This window comes from Raphanus sativus, chromosome 6, assembly GCF_000801105.2.
Source record: "Raphanus sativus cultivar WK10039 chromosome 6, ASM80110v3, whole genome shotgun sequence".
Classification (NCBI taxonomy): domain Eukaryota; kingdom Viridiplantae; phylum Streptophyta; class Magnoliopsida; order Brassicales; family Brassicaceae; genus Raphanus; species Raphanus sativus.
The window spans coordinates 37,678,403-37,700,113 of NC_079516.1; the positions used below are offsets into that span (position 1 = coordinate 37,678,403).

Sequence of the window (21,711 nt, forward strand, 5' to 3'; positions counted from 1 at the left end):
TGAAAAGAAAAAAGAAAAACTAAATAGACAATTTACAAACCCAACCGACGGTGGCACCGTAGCGCCTAACCGCCGGCCGGTGAAACAGAATCCTTTAGTTTCTAGACATAAGGCGGAGAGAAAAGTCTAGAGAGAGAGAGTTTTGAAAACAGACCAGAAGAAGCTGTATCCTTACTTTTCTGTATCATATTTTAATTTTTATCGAGAAAAACGACTTGTATATTTTGGTGGATATACTTGCCTTGCCACCTGGTTGTAACATGAATGCATCTAATATATTTTGCAAATTTTAACAGATTTATTATTACGTTCTCTATGCTCAAAAGCGATCATAGCCCTTGTTTCTTACATCTTTCTAACTCTTCCCTACCTCTCAAATTTTAATAATAAGCAATATTTTTTCTTGGACATAGTAACTGGACCTCTCTCTCTCTCTCTCTCTCTCTCTCTCTCTCTCTCCTCTCTCTCTCTCTCTCTCTCTCTCTCTCCTCTCTCTCTCTCTCTCTCTCTCTCTCTCTCTCTCTCTTTATACAACTTAAAGATCAATAGTTTCTTACATCAAATAATTAAGATTGCAGCTCTAGAATAAAGGCAATAAGAGAAGGTAGGGCCAAAGTGAGTTAGATAGATGGGATTAGAATCAAACGTACGAAAAAAGTCCATAAGATTGAAACCCTTAGCTGTCTTCGATGTAGAACCCCCATTCATTTATATTCCAAACCCTTATACGTAAGCAATTTATTCGTTCACCAATATCTTGCATGACCTGGTTATACTAATTAATTTAAAAATTCTAGAAATAATTATTAATACTCTTTAAAGTAATAGCAAAGTCGAGCTAAGTTATGTTTTTCTTTGGTCATATTTATAGGTCACCGAACGAATCAGTTTATCCAAACAAATATGTATGTATAAGTCTTATATTTGGAATATATATGGTGTAAACACTTGCTTGTGATTTTATGTTTCATAATTTGATTAAAGGCAATTCCATTTATATATTGTTTTGGGTTGCTTTCACACATCAATTATCTTAGTATAAATAAACCTTTAAGATATCATCCGTACCCGATAGAACAGCGCTACACACTACACAATCTAGCACATGCTCTTCTCTTCTGTTCTCTCTCGATATTGATTGACTCATCATCGTCTTGAGCAAGAAGCGAACAAAACTAAAATCAGATGGACGTCTCAGCAGATCGAACAACTTTTAAGCGTCACTCGTCGCTTTCAACGCTCGTGGCTCACTTCTTTGGCATATTAGCCGTTGTTCTAATGCTCATATGGCTTCTACACTACCGCGAAGGCATCGAGTATGGCTCCGACAATCCCCTTAAGGTTTTAAATGTAAGTTTGTGTCTTTACACTTTGTGTGTGTAGGCATATCCACTACAAACCGTTCCTTCATGTTTTAACTGGATTAACATTTTTTCTAATGAGTCTTTTTGGTTCGGAAATGGCTGATATATATAGGTGCACCCATTTCTCATGTACTGTGGCTTTCTCTTCCTCGTCGGCCAAGGTAATTTAATCACACGACCTAAACTAATAACAAAAAACACATGATAATATGGTAGCTTTCGCCCATATACATAATATTATTATTCGGTTGGCTTAATATAATCAACAAATTGATTTAGGTTGCCAAGAAATAGTACATTCTTGATTATGCATGAATTAATTATAAAAATACTAATTGACAATGATTGTGCAGCGATGATGACGTACAAAACGGCATATGCCTCGCACCAAGTACAGAAAATGGTTCATGGTGGGCTTCACTTAATAGGACTAGTTCTAGGTATTGTTGGAATCTCAGCTGCCTTTAGATTCCATGACAAATTAAACCTTAAAGACATGGTCTCTCTTCACTCCTGGATCGGCCTCACCACTTTCATCCTCCTCGGCCTCCAGGTTAATTTCAATTCAATTCACATATCTGAACATTGGCGTTAATTAAATCATATTTTGTTGAAAACTTGTGCTGGTGATGTAACTTTACAGTGGCTACTTGGTGCGTTCACATTTCTTGCGCCACAATCTTCATCAGGGACAAGAGCAAGGATGATGCCGTGGCACGTCTTAGGTGGTCGGGCTCTACTTTATATGGGTATTGTCGCAGCACTAACCGGACTCATGCAGAGAGCCACGATGCTTGGTCAGAGCACAAACGCTGAGTCACGTCTCATTAACTTCACCGGCTTAGCCATTCTACTCTTTGGCGTTTCCGTCGACTTCTCCGTCGCTCTTGGCCGTTATGGTTGACGGATTCCTATACTACCCTACCGTTAATTGATCTTTATGTATTGTATCCTTCAGTGAGTTCTTTATTTGATTGTTTGTTTTGGTGTGTAAATGTAATTGGCGAGATATCTAATTGGGGCCCTGAGAGTGATTGTTTGATATTTGATTCTAAATTTTACTTTTTGATGTTTTTTATTTGTTGTTATTTCATCTTTGTTGCTTACTAAAAGTCATTATTTGCATATTTTAATTGTAGTGATATATATCCAAGTCAGAAAGCAATTTGAACGGTCCGGAAATTTTCATGCCACTACCTTTCAATTGTCTGTCTATAGTTTTATACTTTTTCTCAAAAGAATATCTTTTAAAATGTCTAAAATGATAATTAACCCAAAGTGTATATGGTATGTGTTTTAATGAAACTAGAGGAATAACAGTTTTTTTACTTTAATAGCAAGCTATTGCCTGAAATTTTAAAGATTGGAGTCAATAAATTCTGCGAAGTTCACATTGAACAGAATCGCAAGCTACTAGGTGTAGATATAAGCAAGAGTTCATGGGGAATGATATATTCCAGAGAATTGTCATATTTCCCGCCAGAATTCAAACGTAGGAGTATCATTCCGGTGGCAACGATCAACAATTATGTCATCATTTCAAGTCGTAGTTGTACCAAAAACCATATTTTATAATCGTATAGTCCTTGCAATTATATGTTTTATTTATTTTCAGACGCTAGGTTATTTATCTGAGAGAAACAAAAACTTGATCTTCTGACCGATATAAAAATGACTGTGATGAATGAAAATAGGCAATAGAAGAAATTTTTCAGGGCAAATCTCTAAAATAGCATTTTTAAGTTTTTTCACAAAATTAAAATAGCATTCAAAAAATAAAATGATCAAATAGCACTTTTTTAGTTTGAAATTTTTTATTTTTATTTTTAAAAATTTGAATACATTCTTAAAACCCCACCCCTTAACTCTAAACCCTAAGTCTTAGATTAATTAACCCAAGGGTTATAAATGCATATTTACCCTTCAATAAAACTTCTTTTGGTGATTTTCTTTCTTATAATGCTATTTTTGTGACAAAAACTTGATTTGGTGGTATTTTTGTCTCTTTCTCCATTACACCTTACTAAAGAAGAAATAGGATTTTTTTTAAATAAAATTGGAGTGTAATGTATAGGGGAAACGAAGCAATAAATGTATGTACCGACACAAATGGTGCCCTAATAATTGGTATTAGTAATGCAGAGACATGAGCAAATTAAGTCCAGAAATTAAGCATATAAATCTGTAGAGGCATTGGCTTGTTATATACGGTATATGTGTTTGTTGTGTAAAGAGTAATAATAATCTGTGAGATCGTATTGGAGTATACTGTGTTCTGGCTTTGAGGTATTTGTTCTTGTGGATTGCTTACTGCTCAAGCAACCATTCCAGGCTCTGTATATAGAAACGCAAATTTAAAACATGTCTATTAACTCTTTTAATGGAGAAACTGAGTCTGACATGATGAGAATGATGTTGAACAAAATACATTGACGCATTCAGGCAGGTCATTATCTTTTGTTCTAACATGAACCTGCAGAGAGAGAGAGAGAGAGAGATGGAGGTTTTGGACTGTGAATATTATTTATGTTCATTCATATCAAGAAGTCTTTAAGTAGTAGTGAAGAGATTGGCACCTTTACGACTCGATGGTAGGCTGAGATTTTGTTGTATTCAATGCAGGCGAGAACCACAAGCCCAGCTGCTACAGTTGAAGGCCAAAAACAGAGTTGAGTGTGATCGGATAGTGAGTTAATGGCCAAGAGTTTGGCTTTCTTTTCAACTTCAGGATTGGCTCGTGCAACTTTTAGGTAAAACCTGAGATGTATGAATGATAGTTATATGTATTATATCATTGTGTATATGTGTCTTGGAACAGGAAACCATATAGCAATAGAAGATTCTACCATAAGAAGTTAAAGATTGTGGGTGAGAAGCATTTGAAGTTGAGAACTTCTTGAACCAGCCACTCCATTGCCACCACTTCTTGCCGGCTGTACTTCAGGTTCTGGATGTAGAAGTTTCTTCTCCGGATGCTAATTAAATGGAGCATTATCAGGTAAGCAGACGGAATAAATTGAACTATTTGCTGTGTGTGTGTGCAGAAGCATTTGGGAAACAGAATCCAATATTTGAAAGTGTAAAACTCTGTTTCTTGAAATGGTTCTCTTCTTTATCTGATGAAGAGTGGAGGTCAGAATAATGAAGATGGGGAAATGGCTGGTACCTATTGTAAGGTTGGTTTTCTTCAATTCGGGTGGCTAGAGTAAGACTCGAAATCCCAACTAGTACTAGAGTCCTCTCGCTTTTGAAGGATCCTTTGCTGAGGAAACGATCCAGCAGACTAACTCCTAGAAACAATGTCTCTGGCGGAAGCTCCATTGCAGAACATTGCTGCGTATACAATCAGTACCATAAGCTCGATGATACATATACAAACCATGAGATGAGCTCTAGATTTCCTTAAAAGCAATGCAACAAAAATCTCCAAATATTCGTTCCTAAACTATGATAAATGGATCATCAAGACACTTAGAATCATCTCCTACTGATACATATGACTGAGCTTCGACAGACATTGAGAATGATAAATGTTCACCTCCACAATCCATTGAACCATGATGAAGCGTAGTTGAGGGATGAAATCAGTATGATCCTCCATCCTAGAGCAGTAAGCCTTAGCATAGTCACGCAAATAAGCAGCATGACCTCTCTCTCTTTCCCTCAGCCTTTGATATCTCTCTTCCACCTCTTCATCTTCGAACCTTACCAGCTAAAACCGACATAGCAGATCAAAATCACACTAGCAATCCAGTTGATGGTTTCAAGCTGTAATCAATAGCGAATATTCCAAAGCTTACTTCAGACTGAGTTTCAGGGCTTCGTTCCTGGAGAGAAGATTCGAAATGGTTCGGGATCGTGGATCTGCAGAACTGTTCCTTGTACTGAAGGTAGAGAGAGCGAGTATGCGAAAGAGGAGAATCAGAGCTTGATCTCTCAGAGAACTCGCTGCCTGAATCGGAAAGGAATGAAGAAGTATAATCCGATGAACCGAGGTCGGAGTACTGTGATAATATCTCCGAGGACGACTCATCGTCGTCGTCACGATAGTCCGAAATCTCTTCGTCTGAGAACGTATCGGAGACGCATCCGGTTATCTCAACGAGTCCGTTCGGTTTAGAGATTTCAGTTTCTTCGTTATCGCCTCCTCCTCCTCCTCCTCCGGTTACGCTCCCCCCGAACTTGGAGCAAGAATCTACTCCCGAAACGACGTCGCTCTCCTTATTACGCTCGGCAAAGGTCACGTCGGATCGTGTGAAGGACGATGATTCGCTTACTGCGATCTCCTTCTCCTTGGTTAATAGCGGAGAAACTACTTCCTCTTCAATTCGAATCTTCTTTAGCTTCGAGCTCCTCTCGACTCTGCTTGAACCGCACGAAACGCTGTCGTCGACTGCAGAAAGCAAATTGGAGCAGGAATCGACTGAAGCAGCGGATACTGGAGAGATCAGAGCTCTCTTCACGGCGAACGGCGTGGCCTCAGCCTTACGCTTTGAATTCCTCGACGCGATCTCCTTCATCGACGAAAATTTTTCAAATTCGAATTTGAAAATCGAAATTCGTTTTGGTTGGTTAGGGGAGAGTGGGATGGATGCAGTTATAGTGAGAGAAGAAGTGATGGTGGAGGAGACTGGAGAGTGAGAGAGGTTCTTATACGCTGCGGGTAGGTCCACGTGAACGTCCTTTTCTTTCTTGTTTTAGTGGTCGCAAATCGCAACCTTGGGACGCTGGTCTCCTTTCGCAAAATCTAGATCAGCGTTTGCGTTTGAATTTATGCACTTTGTATCACAAATTACAATAGCTGAAACACCATGAGTTTTGATCATTACTTCAACTGGTTGATATTTTTTTTAGATATTAGCTTCTCCCTTTTATCAGCATAGAGTCTAATTATTTTTCTTGGGTCACGTTCACATGCAAGTAATCATATCCAGAAACATAATCTGAGCATATATTTTTTAAAGCTGATTTATTATGATATTATAATTATAGAAATATTACATAGACTTGAGTTACATTAAAGAAAAATTGGAAAATATTAAAGAACAATGTAATTCATTAGATTATATGGAAAAGATGAAATTCATTTCTTAGATTTTGCTAATTAAACTTGGACCGCAAAGGAACTAAGTTTTGAGTTACAATGAAAAGTCTGTAAATTAATAATATTGAGACTACATCAAAACTATAATTTTTTATTAATCTATAGAGATTATTAATTTATCGATATATTAATTGAACCAAAAATTCAATTTGGGACTATGAAATATATTAGTTTGTAGAGATTTTTAGTGTATATTAATTTATCGAGTATTAATTTAAAGAGGTTATACTGTATATATCTAAAATGGCCATGATATAAAGAGGGTGTTAATGAGAGTAATTATTAGGAAAAATTTCATAAAAAATATCGCAACTAAATTTTGTTAAATTTTTTAATACACAAACTTTTTGATTTACAGTTTGATACATTAACTAATTATTTGATAGTTTTAATACATTTACTTTTAAATTGTGCTCAATATAATACCTAAAATATTTTACTCTAATAAAAACAAAATTTCAAAAATCCCTAAAATTAAAACAAAAATCTTAAAATATTAAAAAGTTAAATTTATTTTATGTTTTCGATCATCTTATTTTCTTTTAATATCAGTTTAAGGTTTAATTTCAAATGTATTTTGGTTTTTGAAGTTTAGAACTAATTTTAAAAAATTAAATTTTATAAATTTTAAAATTATATCCAAAATTTAGTAATATCTATACTATTGAAACAGATGATTGTTTATGAATCTGCCTCTGAAATTTCTAAGTAATTACAAAAATTGTCTATATCTTTTTTTCCAGCATTATTTGCAACCAAACAAAAGTCATTATTTTGCAATTACATTAAATAGTATTTACTATAATCCAGTTCTTAGCCTTTTTGAAAATTTTGTTTCCTAATTGTTTGCACTATATATTTCCAAAAAATCTTTCACATTATTAATTATTTGAAAACATTTATTAAATGAAACCTCAAATAAAACCAAGTTGAAATAAAATTGATTAAATCAACAAAATCACAACACGAGTCTAAATTATCTCAACTCCTTAAAAAATAGTTTCATTTAAAATAAAAAATAAATCACATAAACTAAATTTAATAAAATTATAGAAAATATTTTGAAACGCACAAATGAAATTTTCAATACAAGTGTTGAAGATATAAAATATTTTATTTAAATTAAAAAAACAGCGTAAAATAAGTTTAACTTCAGTTTAAATAAATAAATTCATATTATGGGCTAGAATTATTTAGAGTCTTCTAAAATTTAGTCATATTGAAAATAACAAAATAACTCATATAAGTAAATTTAAAATAAATTTCATAAAAAGTTAAAATATGTAATTTACCAAAAATCATACTTTTTATTACGTAAAATAATTTTCCAACAAAAAATACCCTCCCTTTTTAAGGGCGGGTTAAAATCTAGTTTATTCTTAAAACTTAAAATAAAATTTGAAAATTTTAAGATTTGTTTTTTTACCTTTAGAATTCTTTTAATTTTTTTCCAAAACTTATTAATTTTTTTGGCTAAAGCGAACATAGTTTGAGTATTAAAATAAGCACAATTTTAAAGTATGTATATGATGGTGGAAGTTTTCAAGGCTCACAAGTCAAATGATAGTATAGAAAGGTTGTCGAACCACAGAGAATTAGAGACTTATGCACCAAGAATACACAAACTCTCTTAATCTAAGCAAACATGAGATGGATGATTTGTGACAAGCTAAGCTCCTAAAAATATAAACAATGTGATCTCAAATCCAATCAAGAAACAAGTGCGAGAACTCAATCAAATGCTAAGGATGGATCCATGGGACTAAGGATTTGATCTTGGGTGATCAAGATTCAATCTAAAGGTGGCAAACACACAATCAATCTATTACCTTATGCCTAGACACAACACTAAGCAAGCTCTATGTCTAGATGAATGCTCATTTGCTAAAATAACTCAAACATCAAATATCTTTGGTTGAATATTATTAAAGCAATCATTAGGAATGAGTCTACTAACAATCTTAGCTTCTTTAACAACAAGTGTCATTGGTAAAGTAAACTAAAAGCTTTGAAGATTTGGTTCAGACATTTCAACATACACCTTTTGGGTGAAAAATGCCTAAAGCTCTATTGTAATATGATCAAGACTAAGATAGCATTAAGATCAATCAACAAGCAAGGAACAAGATAGATCTACCATAAAACACCTTAAATTTACTTAATCACCCTTAATCACCCTAACCCATGAATCCAAAATGTGTCTACTCTCTAATCTTCATGAAAAAGAGAAACAAGATATAAGATATAAGATGATGAAATAACTCCTTAGATTGATCAAAGATTTAAGTTTTACAAGATGAAACAAAATTCTAGAGAGACAACGAGATCCTTTTAGATTTTTAGGTCTAAATTTACTTACAGTAGAGTGAAATTCGAGCTGGTTTGATATGATTAAACCAAAGTCAAACCAGACTAAACCGGGTCAACATTTGAAATCGCTGTCTTGTCTTGGCCACAGCGGCCTTGCTATCTCGCTTCACCTGGTCGCTGCAGAGCTCGCTTAAACCCGAGCAATCGCATCACGTCGCTCCCAACACCCGCTCTAGGCTACGCTCAACTCCCAGCGGTGAGGACTGGTCGCTGCGTCAGGTCGCTGTCTCGAGCTCCAATCCATCTTCATCTTCTTCGTTGGGACAAACACGAGACTGAATCGAAGCCATCCACCACGGGACGTCATGACAGATCGTCTCCTCGCCATGCTCAGCTCCACCGTGTGTCCGTGCTCATCGTCTCGGAGCTTCACGTCGAGCTCTCCTCCGTCACCGTCTGAAACCACACGTCGTCGTCAGCCCAGCCTTAGCCGTCATCCTCCACCACGTGATTCTCATCCAGGCCGTCTCAGCTCTCTGTAGTGCTCTCAACCATCGCCCTCGTCGGAATCGGTTGAAGCCTGGCCGTCGCGGATCGAAGAGGAGCTCCATCGAAGCTCAACAATGGTGACTTTTAGGCTATTTGCACATTGGGTCCCTGATCTTTTGACAATTTACGGATCGACCCCAAAACTTCCATTTGTGAAATTTAGTCCATGATTTCGACCCAAAACTTCTGATTGTGCATTCCAGACACTGTTTATGCAATTATGTATGCAAATGCAACATAAAGACTTAAATGCAACCTAGAATGATCATAATAAGCTAAAATGTGAATCTAGAACTCATTAAAATCATGAGATATCAGTATATTAAAATAAGAAAAATTATTATTTGGGACATTAAACTGGGTAACAAAAGTATTGGGTATTAAAAAGCTTAAAAAGAAATTTAGTTGAAGTACTTTTATGAAATTTTCCTATATATATATAGTGATTATTAGAATTCAAAGAGTATATTTCTATTTATTTATAGATTCTCATATTCTCACTTTATTTGTATGATGATTTTATAATCTTATAAAAAATTGTTATTCAAAAATTTTAGATTTTAATGATTTTATAAATCTTTTAAAATTAGTGTAATTAAAAATTGTATTTTTAACCATTTAACTCATTGAATAATTTTTTTACTACATATATCCTTTAGATTCTTAAAAACTAATTTATTTTTTTTAGATTTGCACAATACACAAAATTCTTTCGAACTCTTTCCAAATTCAACAAAAATATCGATTATCAAAGTTAAAAATCAACACACCTTGTGTAGATCTTTACTCCCACTAGGGATGGGCGTTCGGGTACCCATACGGGTTCGGTTCGAATCTATTTGGGTTTTGGATTTTTGGGACCAAAGATTTTAGCCCCATTCGGATATTTCTAAATTTTGGTTCGGGTTCGGTTCGGATCTTTGCGGGTTCGGTTCGCGTTCGGATAACCCATTTAAATTATTTTTAGAATTTTAAAATTTATTATATACTTTAAATTTTTTAAAATCTATAAACTAAATTATATATTACATATAAATTTGAAAAACATATGTCAAAATATATAAATTTAACATATAAATTAATTTTCTTTGAATATTTGGATAGAAAATCAATAGATATTTAAGTATTTTTAGTGTTTAAAGTATACTTTAGCTATTTTAGACTTATTTTTCAAGTATTTTGGAAAAATTAAAAATATCTTATATATTTTGGATGTTTAATTATAAATTATATCTAAAAATAATTAATATATTTAGTTATATAAATATATTTCGGATACATTCGGGTATCCGAAATACTTCGGTTCGGATCGGGTTTGGTTTCGATTTTTTAAATTTCAAATTTTAAATCCATTCGGATATTTAATCAATTTTGGTTCGGGTTCAGTACTACATTTTCGGATCAGATTCGGTTCGGTTCTTCGCATTCGGATTTTTTGTCCAGCCCTAACTCCCACTAACACACTTTAATACTAGTCGTAATTTAAATTATTTCCTTTAGTACTCTACCAAGCCCAAAACTTTTCAGAAAACAGCTAAGATGGAATAATTCCAATTATACTACATAATAGGGAACTTCAGAATGTTTTAATAGTTTAACATGTTTACATTATTAATTCCATAATAAAATTAAGTTTCACTTCAGTTTTACTCCATTTTAAAATAAAATAAATAAAACAAAAATATTACTTCTTTATGGAGTAATCCAAATTATTTTGTCTTGTATATTATACATACAAACACATATGGATATACAGAAGAAAAAAGTACATAAAGTAAAAACAAAAGCCAAATGATTACGATTTTAAAATAGTAAAATCATAAGATAACAAAAATAGCCATATGAACACGTTCAAAGAGTATCATTATAGTAAAATCATAAAATAACAACAATAAAAAAGTACAGAATTCAAAGTAACATCAATTTTGACAATTTCAAATCAATTATCTTTGCTTGAACTATTTTGTTACTACAAAAATCAATTGTCTACTTGATTGAACATTTCGCTTTTCGTGCATTAAAACAGCTTCGCCAATATTATATGAAAATTAAAATATATAATTTTGAAAAATAAAGGTTAAAATGTGTTAGTTTTTTGGTTAATTTTATATTTGGCATTTTGCACTTGAGATCCATGATTATCTGAAATTATTTTTTAATTCATGTATTATTATTGTTGCCAATGAAAATCAAAAGAGTCTATAATTTTATCAAAATAATATTTATTTTGCATCGTTTAAATGTAAATGAAGTTCATATATATATTCATTTTTTTCTATTTTACAACCATTTAATATATCTTTTTAATATACTCATGAGAAAAATTCAATTTTTATATCAGGATAAAAAATTAACAGGAACCAGTTCTATTAAACACTAGAACAAACCTATTAATGTAGGTGACATTAAGACATCTTCTGACAAAAATCTAATTCTCAACTGGTTCATGTTTCACATTAATGTAGTCCCAATCTCTCCCTTTGACAAATTGTAAATATTTTCCTAGCTAAACTATTCTTTTAACAGAATAGCATCTTTTAAAAAAAAATCATATATTTTTTTTACATACAGTTTCACGTAGACAAAACGTCCATCGTAGGACATCTCCAACCTAACTCCATTTTTTTAATTTTAAAATAGAGTAAAAATGAATACAGAGTAACAAATGTTCCAACCTAATTTCATATCTTACTTCATTTTAAAATTTGTTCTATAAATGGAGTAATCTACTTTTTGTTTGTTCATGACTCCGTTATATAGTGAAGAATGTAATAGGATTGAAATACTTTTATTCTATATTTACTTTTACTCTATTTTGGAAGAAAAAATAGAATTTTACATATAGAATTTACCCGCTGCGTGCATAATCATGAAGGAACCTCCCAGTTGTCATTGTTCTTTTCATGTCAGTCTTCATTGTTTCAGGTACAAAATTGATCTTAAGTGAATAATTTTAGATGTAATTATATATCACAGATTCCTTATGTATTTGTTAATTGCTTGAGGTGCGAGAGAGATGAGAATGGATCAGGAGAAGAAAACTTGTCCTGTATTCTGGCCAATGGCTCCATGCGATACTAAAAATATGCGAGAAGATGTGTCTTGACTTTTACGGTCCACCTGTTTCCGCTTACTCTGATAAATCCCGATCATGAAACGCTAATTGTGCATGTCTTCTTACAGACTGTTAGGTATTTTGATCGGTTTACTATTGTTAATTAATTTGCCCAGAAACAAGTAATGAAACAACCGTTAATTACTTTGTTCTAAAAAAAAAGAACATAGATAGACGCATTGCATTCTAAATGGTTTGTGCGTATTGTCAAGTCCTAAAAGAAGAAAAAAACATCAACAGTTTGTGTAATGTTTATAAGGAGTATTGTGTAATGTACAATACTTTTCAATAAACTTTTATTTTTCTTAAATGCAAAACAAGAGAGCGTGATATAGTACATACATTTTCTCAGATTGTGATTGCCGTAAATCGAATTCTACAAAAGCGTTTCTGAAAAAGCAGCACAATAAACGCGAGTAACACTAGTAATTTCACAATATGGAAAATGCGTTTTTTTGTTTGACATAATAGCACCGAAAGAGTTGTCACGTTTCCCCTTATTAAGAGGGTGGTGATGAGAGAATGTCGTTTAGCTGAGTGTACACCTCATCCCCAAAACGGTGCGCTTCGATAAGAGGCTTTTCCATGGCTACCTTCAGCTCCCGTAGAGTCGAGCAATACGCTTCCTGAGTGTGAATAGTTAATATTATATACTCCCTCGATTTCAATGAGATCCATATTCTAGAAAAAACTTTTGTTTCAAAAAGATGTATTTTTATGTTTTCAATGTACTTTTTATCAACTAATAATAAAAAATTGTTATTTTCAAAAACATTAATTATATTTTTTGAAATCTTATTGGTTTTAAAACATATGAAACATAAAATTACAAAAAACTATGTAGTAATAACTATGTTTTAGTATGTTTTTTTAATAAATGTAAAAACTCTATAATATGTATTATTTTGAAACGGAGGAAGTATATCATTGTATTTTCTTCAGAAAAAATCAGTTAAAAAGGTGTCAGTGGGATCTGAATTTTTAATGATTGTTGAAATTCTTAAATTTTATTGTCATTGGTTGGTTGATTCTAACATTTTTACTAAAATATATTGTTATTTTAATAATTTACAAAATCTTTTGTTATTCAAAAAGTTAATGATTTTAAGTTTCAATCAAGTATAACGTTATTGGAAATTGAATTCTAGACAATTTTACTTGTAAAACAAAACTTTAAAAATCTTGCATATTTCATCAAGATTCTTAAAATCCTTGAACTAGGATAATTTCATAAACTTTTTTAAATATGAAATACTCTTTAGAAATTTTTACAAATTTAACAAGTCTATTGACTTTTAAAATCAACCAACTCTACATAAATTCTACAGAATATATGTGTACTTTTAAGAAAGATGCATAAAAGACATGTAAAAATGTTGTTTGTTGTGAAATATATTTTGGCGGAAATTGTTTTTATTTATAGAAAAAAGAATGTGAAAGGAGAAGAATAACCATGAAGTGATCAAGCTCTGGAGAGGTAGCTTCGAAGGAAGAATCAGGGTCGAGAGAGAGTTTGGTTAGGTCAAGATCATCCGCTGTGTTCGTAATCTCCGGTAAGTCAAAGTCGCAAGAACACACCTGCAGGTTGTTGTGGATCCCGATATGTCAGAGATTAAATTAATTATTTTAACAAAACAAAAAGTTTAAGAAAAGAGATATAGAGATAGAGGACCTTTAAACAGCTGAGATGTGATTGAAGAAGAAGTCCATACAGAGGGTGGCTTGAGATTTCCTTCTTAAGAATCTCGTCTTCTTTTTTTGTAATCTGATCAATTTCTTGTTTCATGTTTTCTAAAAAACTGCTCTCACCTTTCTTCACCTCCATGTTTCAATTGTCTATCATATAAGCTCTACAAGCCCACATCATATATCTACAAGCCCACATCATATATAGAGTATAGAGTCATGTAACCTATTTGGGAAGCTAGGGTTTTAAGATTACTTTTTGGTCTGTTTGTCGGTCTAATGAGACTCTTATTTCTGTTACAAATTTTATTGTACATATAAATATTCATATAATATGATTACATTAGTCATTGGTCAATGGTAATACCATATGGTCAACATGTCACATATATACATCGATATATTAAGCTTATATGGCCATTTTATTTATTAAAAATGAATACCCAGACAATTAATTGTCATTTATATATATATGCAGATAATAATTAATCAAGAAAATAGGATGAGAAATAAAAAGGAGAGATGAAGCGAAAGGAGAGGAAGAGTGGAGGAACAGTGGAGGCAGAAAAGGGTGAAGCATTATTGTGTTATTGCTTACGGAAGCACTTTGAGTCAGACTGTCGATAAATAGAGTTACGCACAAGTCTCATTGCTTCTATTTTTGTTTCCATCGTGTTGCCTAATAATATTTGCTAATGAGTTCTGTTATGGAATTCTATATTAAAACGAAAAGAAATATAAAATATGTTTGCATAATTTATTTTATTTGCAAGTAACTATAATATGCAATTGAATGAATATTCAGACAAATAACTTGTCTAACTTACTTGTCTACAAACTATTATATATTTTATATATATAGTTAGTTTATATGATAAACATGGAAAAATATGGGCACATCACATCTCTAAATCCATGCATGTACATATTACAAGCTTATGACTACAACATAGTTAATAAATGATCTGAAATTTACAATAATCTATACTTTGATGAGAATTTGGTGTGCTTTTAATACTATAACATAAAAACGCTTTATAATAATGATAGAAACAATGAAACAATCACATAACGAAATGTTGATTAGGTTGACGGTTGACCTCTTAATAAAAACTAGATTTTGACCCGCGCTTTAGAAGCGCGGAATATTTTACAATGAAAAATTTCACTAATAACTTAACAAATATTTTGGTAACTTTTAAAGAGTGTATTTAAAATATTTTTGCATTTAAATCAGTATTTTTTTAATTCAACCCGATTGTGATTATACCGGTTAATCCGAGATCTGACAATTCAATTTAGGTTTTAAAAATATTCATATTAAAAAAAATCATTAAAATCCGAGATTAACCGATTGAACTGTTGGATGACCGATATGTAATTTAATTTGATTTAAATTGTAATAGTTTCATAATTTGTAATCTTATAATCCAAATTTTAAAGTTTATTATTTTGTAATTTATGAAATTATGACGTTTCTACAAAATTTTAAAAAGAAAATGATAGATATAAAATAACTAAAATTAATTATTGTATTGTTTGGAAACATTGATAGTAGTATAAAAATTTATTGTTTGGAAACATTGATAGTAGTATAAAGAAATAAGTATATTGTTTGGAAACATGAATAGTAGTATAAAGAAAAGAAGATTAGTGATTTAATGTAGGTTTAACTATAAAGTATAAAGGTGTATTTAATTTAAAAACTTACAAAATAAATGTTAGGTCCAACAGAATGTTTCTGTTTTAATAAGATAGATGTATTCTTTAACAGCAAAAGAGATAGCTAGAAAAGAAGGTTGTCTTGATATCTTAGTCCGATGATCTAGGAGTGATTATATTCGTGAGTTAGTGGGACTGATCTTAAAACATTTGTAAAATCTTGAATATTTGGAGGAGATAGAGCAACAAAGCTGGAAAGAGAAAAGAGAATCAAAAGAGTAAACAGTGAGAAGATCATAAATAGGAATAGAACTGTTGTATCAATGGGACAGTTCCATTTTTTTATGAGTTATGTATTTGCCAGTTTTGGTGCCCCAAAACCCTATTATTGATCTCTGGATAACGACCTTTCATGCTATCCACTTTCGTCTTTTCTTTAAACACATAGAAAAATAAGTCACTTAACCCATCTACAATTATCACAACCATAAGATCTTACGTTACCTCATTTATTGGCCACTTGATCAAAGCTGAAAACCAAAATTAATTTCCATTCAGCCCTACGTTACTTCATTGATTATTATCTTTTGTTAAAAAGGGTTACTTCATTTGTAATGGGGGTACGCTCCAAAAAGCTAGGGGGTTTAATTGGATTAGTGATTTGTGAGGATTTCATTTTTTTTTTTCAGATCTCCTCTTATTATATTTAGAATTTAAAAATTCTATGTGAAATCTAAGCCAATTCTAGCTTATTAGAAAATATGAAATTTTCATTAAATCTATCAAATAAGTTTTGGATGATATTTTATAATGAAAAATAATGAATCGAAATAGTATCTCCTATGATGGTATTTGAAACTTAAAATAAAAAATAAAAAATCTACTTCACATTTTAAAAAGAAAATCAAACTGTTTGAAATGAAAAAAATATATCTGAAAATCAATTTTAAAAACTTTTACATATTTTATATTTCACAAAATAATAAAATATCAATTATAGTAATTAAAAATAAAATATTATTTTAAATAAATATTTAAAAATTTAAGAGGTTTTTTCAAAAACTCTAAAATTTCTTTAAAATCCCATAAAACTTGTAACAAATCTTTTTAAAATTTATTCAAATCTCGAATTTCATTGGATTCACTCAAATTTTGAATTCTCTCGGATGCTTGATTCAATAAGCCCCATAAAACTCTGGTCGCGGTTGTATTTTTTTCTTATGCATTTAATTAAAAAAAGTTTTTAAAAACTTTACTGCATTAATTAGTTTCTCGATTTAAGCTGAAGACTACAATCCTCCATACAAATAATAAGCATTGATTGGATTCAGTCAAATTTTGAATTCTCTCAAATGCCTGATTCAATAAGCCCCTTAAAGCTCTGGCTGTGGTTGTATTTTTTTTCTTATGCATTTAACCAAAAAAAAAGTTTTTAAAAAACGTACTGCATTGATTGGTTTCTCGATTTAAGCTGAAGACTACAATCCTCCATTCAAATACTAAGGGAAATTTTGGAAAATGAATTTTCAATAATTTTGGAAATTTTGAGGTTTCATTGTTATTGGTCTATTGATTTTAACAATCTTTGTAAAATTCCTTGTTATTTGTTTGAGAATTTTCAAAATCCATCAAAATCTCTTGTTATTCAAATTTTTATAGTTATTGTTGATTCTCAAATTCTAAATAAGTCTATTGTTATTGAGACATGAGTTCTCTCAATTTTTATTCATAAGAAATGACTTTCAAAATATCATGTGTGTCTATGAGATTTATAAAATCTATGTGATAGAAAAGTCTAGAAAACAAAATAATCATTCTTGCCAGATATCTTTTGCACTTTCAACCCACATTATAACTCATTATATATAACTATTTTTGAATGTATAATTATATTTTGTTGTTTTATCATTAATTGAAAGTAAAAATTATATATTTTTGAATTATACGTTTTTGAATTTAACTATTTATATCTTTTTGAAATTCTTTTTTGATTTTTTCCATTTTATACAATTTTTATAAATTTTTTCATATTTTTATTTGGAAATTTTAAAGTTATTTTTGAAACTATTTAAAAAATTTTATTTACTTATTTTAAAAATTTATTTTAAATTCTATAATTTCTAACCATATATTAAATTTACAAAATGAATGTTAGAAAACAAATAACATAAATTCATGAAGTAATAGTTTACAAAAGTTATGACCAAATTTTGCAAGTCAATGTGTACATATTTTTGCAATCCACATAAGTTTTCGATTTTTAAAATTTACAAACTCTACACAAATTTATCTCTCAATAATTCTTCACCCCCACCCACCCACCCCCCGCCTAAATACTACTAATTTTGACACTAAAAACTGTAAATAGCTATCAGGCGAATACTTAATATTTTGAGAACTGGAAAATATATTAGAGATACATATTTGTTTAAATGTTTACTAGCAGCATAAAAGAATTGAACATAGTACCGAGGAGCTTGGTTCAATATTTAAAAGTTGGATTATCTAGAAGATGTCTTTCTTTGGTCAGCATCTAGAAGATGTTTAAAGGGTCAGATGAAGATGTTTAAAGGGTTATAAACCTGTTAGAAATGTATTTTCCCAAAACAAAAAAAAAAAATTTAGGCATCAGTGGCGGATCTATGATGAATTTCTACCCGAGGCAAAACAACAAAACACTAGTAATCTATCTATCTATCTATCTATACTAATAAAGTTGAGTTTTTTATCTTCTTGGGGGGGAAAAATGCCATGTGGCATTCTCCTTTTAATAATTAAAATATTTTCTCAATTTCATTTAATGGATTTTGGTGTTAATTGTGATTAGATGTTAATTTATTTTTGTTGTTAACAATTTATTGCAATGATGTTTTAATTTTGGATTGGAATTTTAATTTATTATGAATTTTATGTCTTGATTTTTTTTTTAGATTTCATAACTCTTATGTTACATATTTTTTTAAATACTTTAAACTATTTTTTAATATTTTGTATGTCAAATAAAAATACAAAAATGGAAACTACAGTTAAGTATTTTCAAATTTTTTTAAAACATAAAATAGATACATATCCAAACTATTACTTTATGTTTGAAAACATTTAAAATATTAACTTTAGTTTTTATATATTTATTTTCATAGCTAATATATTATTATATAATAAAACAAATTCATTTACTAAACGCGGTTCATCCACGGTTGACCCAATAATCCAGAGACCCGGTAAATCGTCCAGTTTAATATCCGGGTCGGACGTCAAAACACTGGTTTATAGGGTTTCTTTGTATTTGATGTTGACGATGGAGAATGGAGCCTCTACGATTCTCCTTCTTTAACGCAATCGACGTAACCGTCATATAATCAATCTAGAAATTCCACTCATCCCACTCTAATAATGTTTAGTAATTGATGGCGATTCAAGTCCAAAAGACTAACATTTGGTCGATTGGTATTGGCACATAAACTCTATGGTATCTTCCCATGTTACACTGTGCAAAGAAACCAATAACTTCCTTGATGCATGCTATCCGTGTTTACATTTTAAAAACCGTGAACATGATTAATATACTCTTAAAACTTAGAGAAATTGGGTAAAATATACACACAAAAAAATTTCACTAACTAACTAAAAACACCCCCTCTCTCTTACTTTTTCCTCCTATCTCTCTCTCCCAAAATCTAATTATTTTTTTTGGTTATTAAGCAAAAAAACCCAACTTAGGAAAAAAAGAATCATTAATTCCAATCTGAGAGAAATTTAAAAACGTTGTCTGGTTGCTAAAGTTATTTAAAATTGATGTAAACCACACACCACCCTCACTATTAATCCTTTGCGCCACACTAACCATTTATTGTCAAAACCATTACTAAATGCAACAAGTCAGCAAACCTGAATGTTACAGATAGTTAGAAATTGTCTTTCTCATAATCGTTATAGATGCTAACATCTCATTTACTAATTAACAAATTGACTTTTTACTACGAAGATTTGGTTAAATTGTTCCATTTTGGTTAAAATAGAAGTTGTCCATTAAATAGAGGAGTTTAGAAACCATTTATAGTTTTTAGATAAAAACATATTTAGATTCATATTAAGATTTGTTGATATTCTAAATAAGGGTGGACAAACAAGAATTTCGTTATGAACATACACAAAATCAATACCATTAAAACAGAACCATTCCCAAATTATACCCTTAATGAATGTTTTAAATTTTCCAAAAATATCTTTAATGATATGAACAAACTAAAAAATTCATTAATGGCATTATTGTCTTTCGATTTTGTGGGTCTATTTTAATATTTAGATGGATTTGCTAACTAATTAAATGGGTTATGTTTTTATATAATCAATTTCAAATTCCATAAATTTTTTAATATCAATACCACAAATTAAAGTCTGCAATAATTTTAATAAGTTGATATTAGAGATTGAAATTTTGTAACTATACGAGGATAAGACTTAATCAAAAATATTATTGGCCAATTTATATGTTTAGCAATATTTTATATAAATTATAAATCTTTAAAATTATATAATGGTCCAAGTAAGAATTTCGGATAAAAGTATAAAACCACTGCTTAACTTATTTACAAACATAAAACGGTTGTGACGCATTTTAAATTTTGTCATACTGTACGTACTATAACAAACCCGCATAATTAAAACTTGATCATGTCACAGTTTATATAATTAAAACGAAGAATTGTCAATCTTTATATTGAAAAAACAACAAAAAAATACCCGCCCTTTTAAGGGCGGGTCAGAATCTAGTCTTCCATTATAACAAAACTAATATAGAAAATAAATTTATGTTTTTTATTTTAAGATACATCTTTTTTGAGAGACCTTGAAACTAAAGTAACACATACAACTTGCACCTCTATATTTTAAAAGTCAACATGGTAATTTTGAAAATATATATTAGATACTCACCAATTATTTTACCAAAAATTGACACTTCACCCTTATTTTTTATAAAATTTATAAAATTTGAAACGTACTCCATCTTTCTATTATTTGAACTAAATATATTAGTAAAAGTTTTATAGTTCAAATAGAGTTATTTTAATAATTAATAATATAAGTATGTTCTCTATATAAAACATCAACTTTGTTTTATGTTTAAATTCCAACTAAATTAATTTTGTTATGACTATCGGCTTTTTATTCTATTTTTATTAATCGATTAGTAACAACCACTTATGCTATTACACTTTAACTAAAAAACTTCAAATAAAGTAATGCACTACGGTCGCTAACCACTATAAAAAAATCAGAAAATATCATTTTTAATATATTTTTATTTTCATATTTAACATATTTTATTTGTTAAGACCATATAATAATTTATAAATTTATGTAAAAGTATAACATACGAACCCGGCGCGTAGCGCCAGAAAATCACTAGTATATTCATAAATTCAAATTTTCATCTAGAACATTATAAAAATTTTAAGCAATACACCTAAAAAAATCATGGGAGGCAGCTGCCCCACCCACTCTTCACCTAGTTTCATCGCTGTTGGACATCACTCTATCTCTATGAAGATGTACAGCATAACAAATATCATTCCATTCATGCTCGTATTTCTGATATTGGAAACCAACGCTTGTGTAATTCTACTGATACTGATACTGTAAATCGGCGTTTGTAGCTCAGTAGTGATTAGTTTGAGAGTGAATCTTAATACGGTTTCGAGTTTTGGTTACAGAAAAATTAAAATTTCGACAATTTTAAAGATATGGAACCGACACATAAACTGTACGCTGCTAACACACTAGTCTGGATTCATTCTGTAGAGACTAGAATACCCATTTATAGTCCAAAAAAGTAATTCTGAAATCTAACATTTGATAAAGATAACACTTCAATCAGAAAAGAATCAACACATCCTAATTCTACTACTGCTAGTAAAAAA

At 30.7% G+C, this 21,711-nt stretch overlaps 3 protein-coding genes across 3 annotated transcripts; 1 reads left to right on the forward strand and 2 right to left on the reverse strand.

Moving 5' to 3' along the window:
* The first annotated feature begins 959 nt into the window (after positions 1-959).
* On the forward strand, positions 960-2,491 carry LOC108809255 (probable transmembrane ascorbate ferrireductase 3). The gene is made up of 4 exons (XM_018581401.2): positions 960-1,350; positions 1,477-1,525; positions 1,718-1,917; positions 2,008-2,491. The coding sequence occupies exons 1-4, from the start codon at positions 1,186-1,188 to the stop codon at positions 2,266-2,268; spliced, it is 675 nt and encodes a 224-aa protein (XP_018436903.1). The 5' UTR covers positions 960-1,185; the 3' UTR covers positions 2,269-2,491.
* Positions 2,492-3,474: 983 nt separating this feature from the next.
* Positions 3,475-5,999, reverse strand: LOC108809283 (cyclin-SDS-like). The gene is made up of 7 exons (XM_018581426.2): positions 5,165-5,999; positions 4,903-5,076; positions 4,531-4,697; positions 4,211-4,339; positions 3,941-4,121; positions 3,793-3,837; positions 3,475-3,698 (listed from the first exon to the last, which is right to left on the reverse strand). Exons 1-7 carry the CDS (start codon positions 5,882-5,884, stop codon positions 3,672-3,674), a joined length of 1,443 nt encoding a protein of 480 aa, XP_018436928.1. The 5' UTR covers positions 5,885-5,999; the 3' UTR covers positions 3,475-3,671.
* A 6,722-nt stretch (positions 6,000-12,721) lies between these two features.
* On the reverse strand, positions 12,722-14,307 carry LOC108810926 (protein KNATM-like). Its single transcript, XM_018582994.2, has 3 exons — positions 14,115-14,307; positions 13,895-14,020; positions 12,722-13,068 (listed from the first exon to the last, which is right to left on the reverse strand). Exons 1-3 carry the CDS (start codon positions 14,265-14,267, stop codon positions 12,943-12,945), a joined length of 405 nt encoding a protein of 134 aa, XP_018438496.1. The 5' UTR covers positions 14,268-14,307; the 3' UTR covers positions 12,722-12,942.
* Between the last annotated feature and the right edge of the window lie 7,404 nt (positions 14,308-21,711).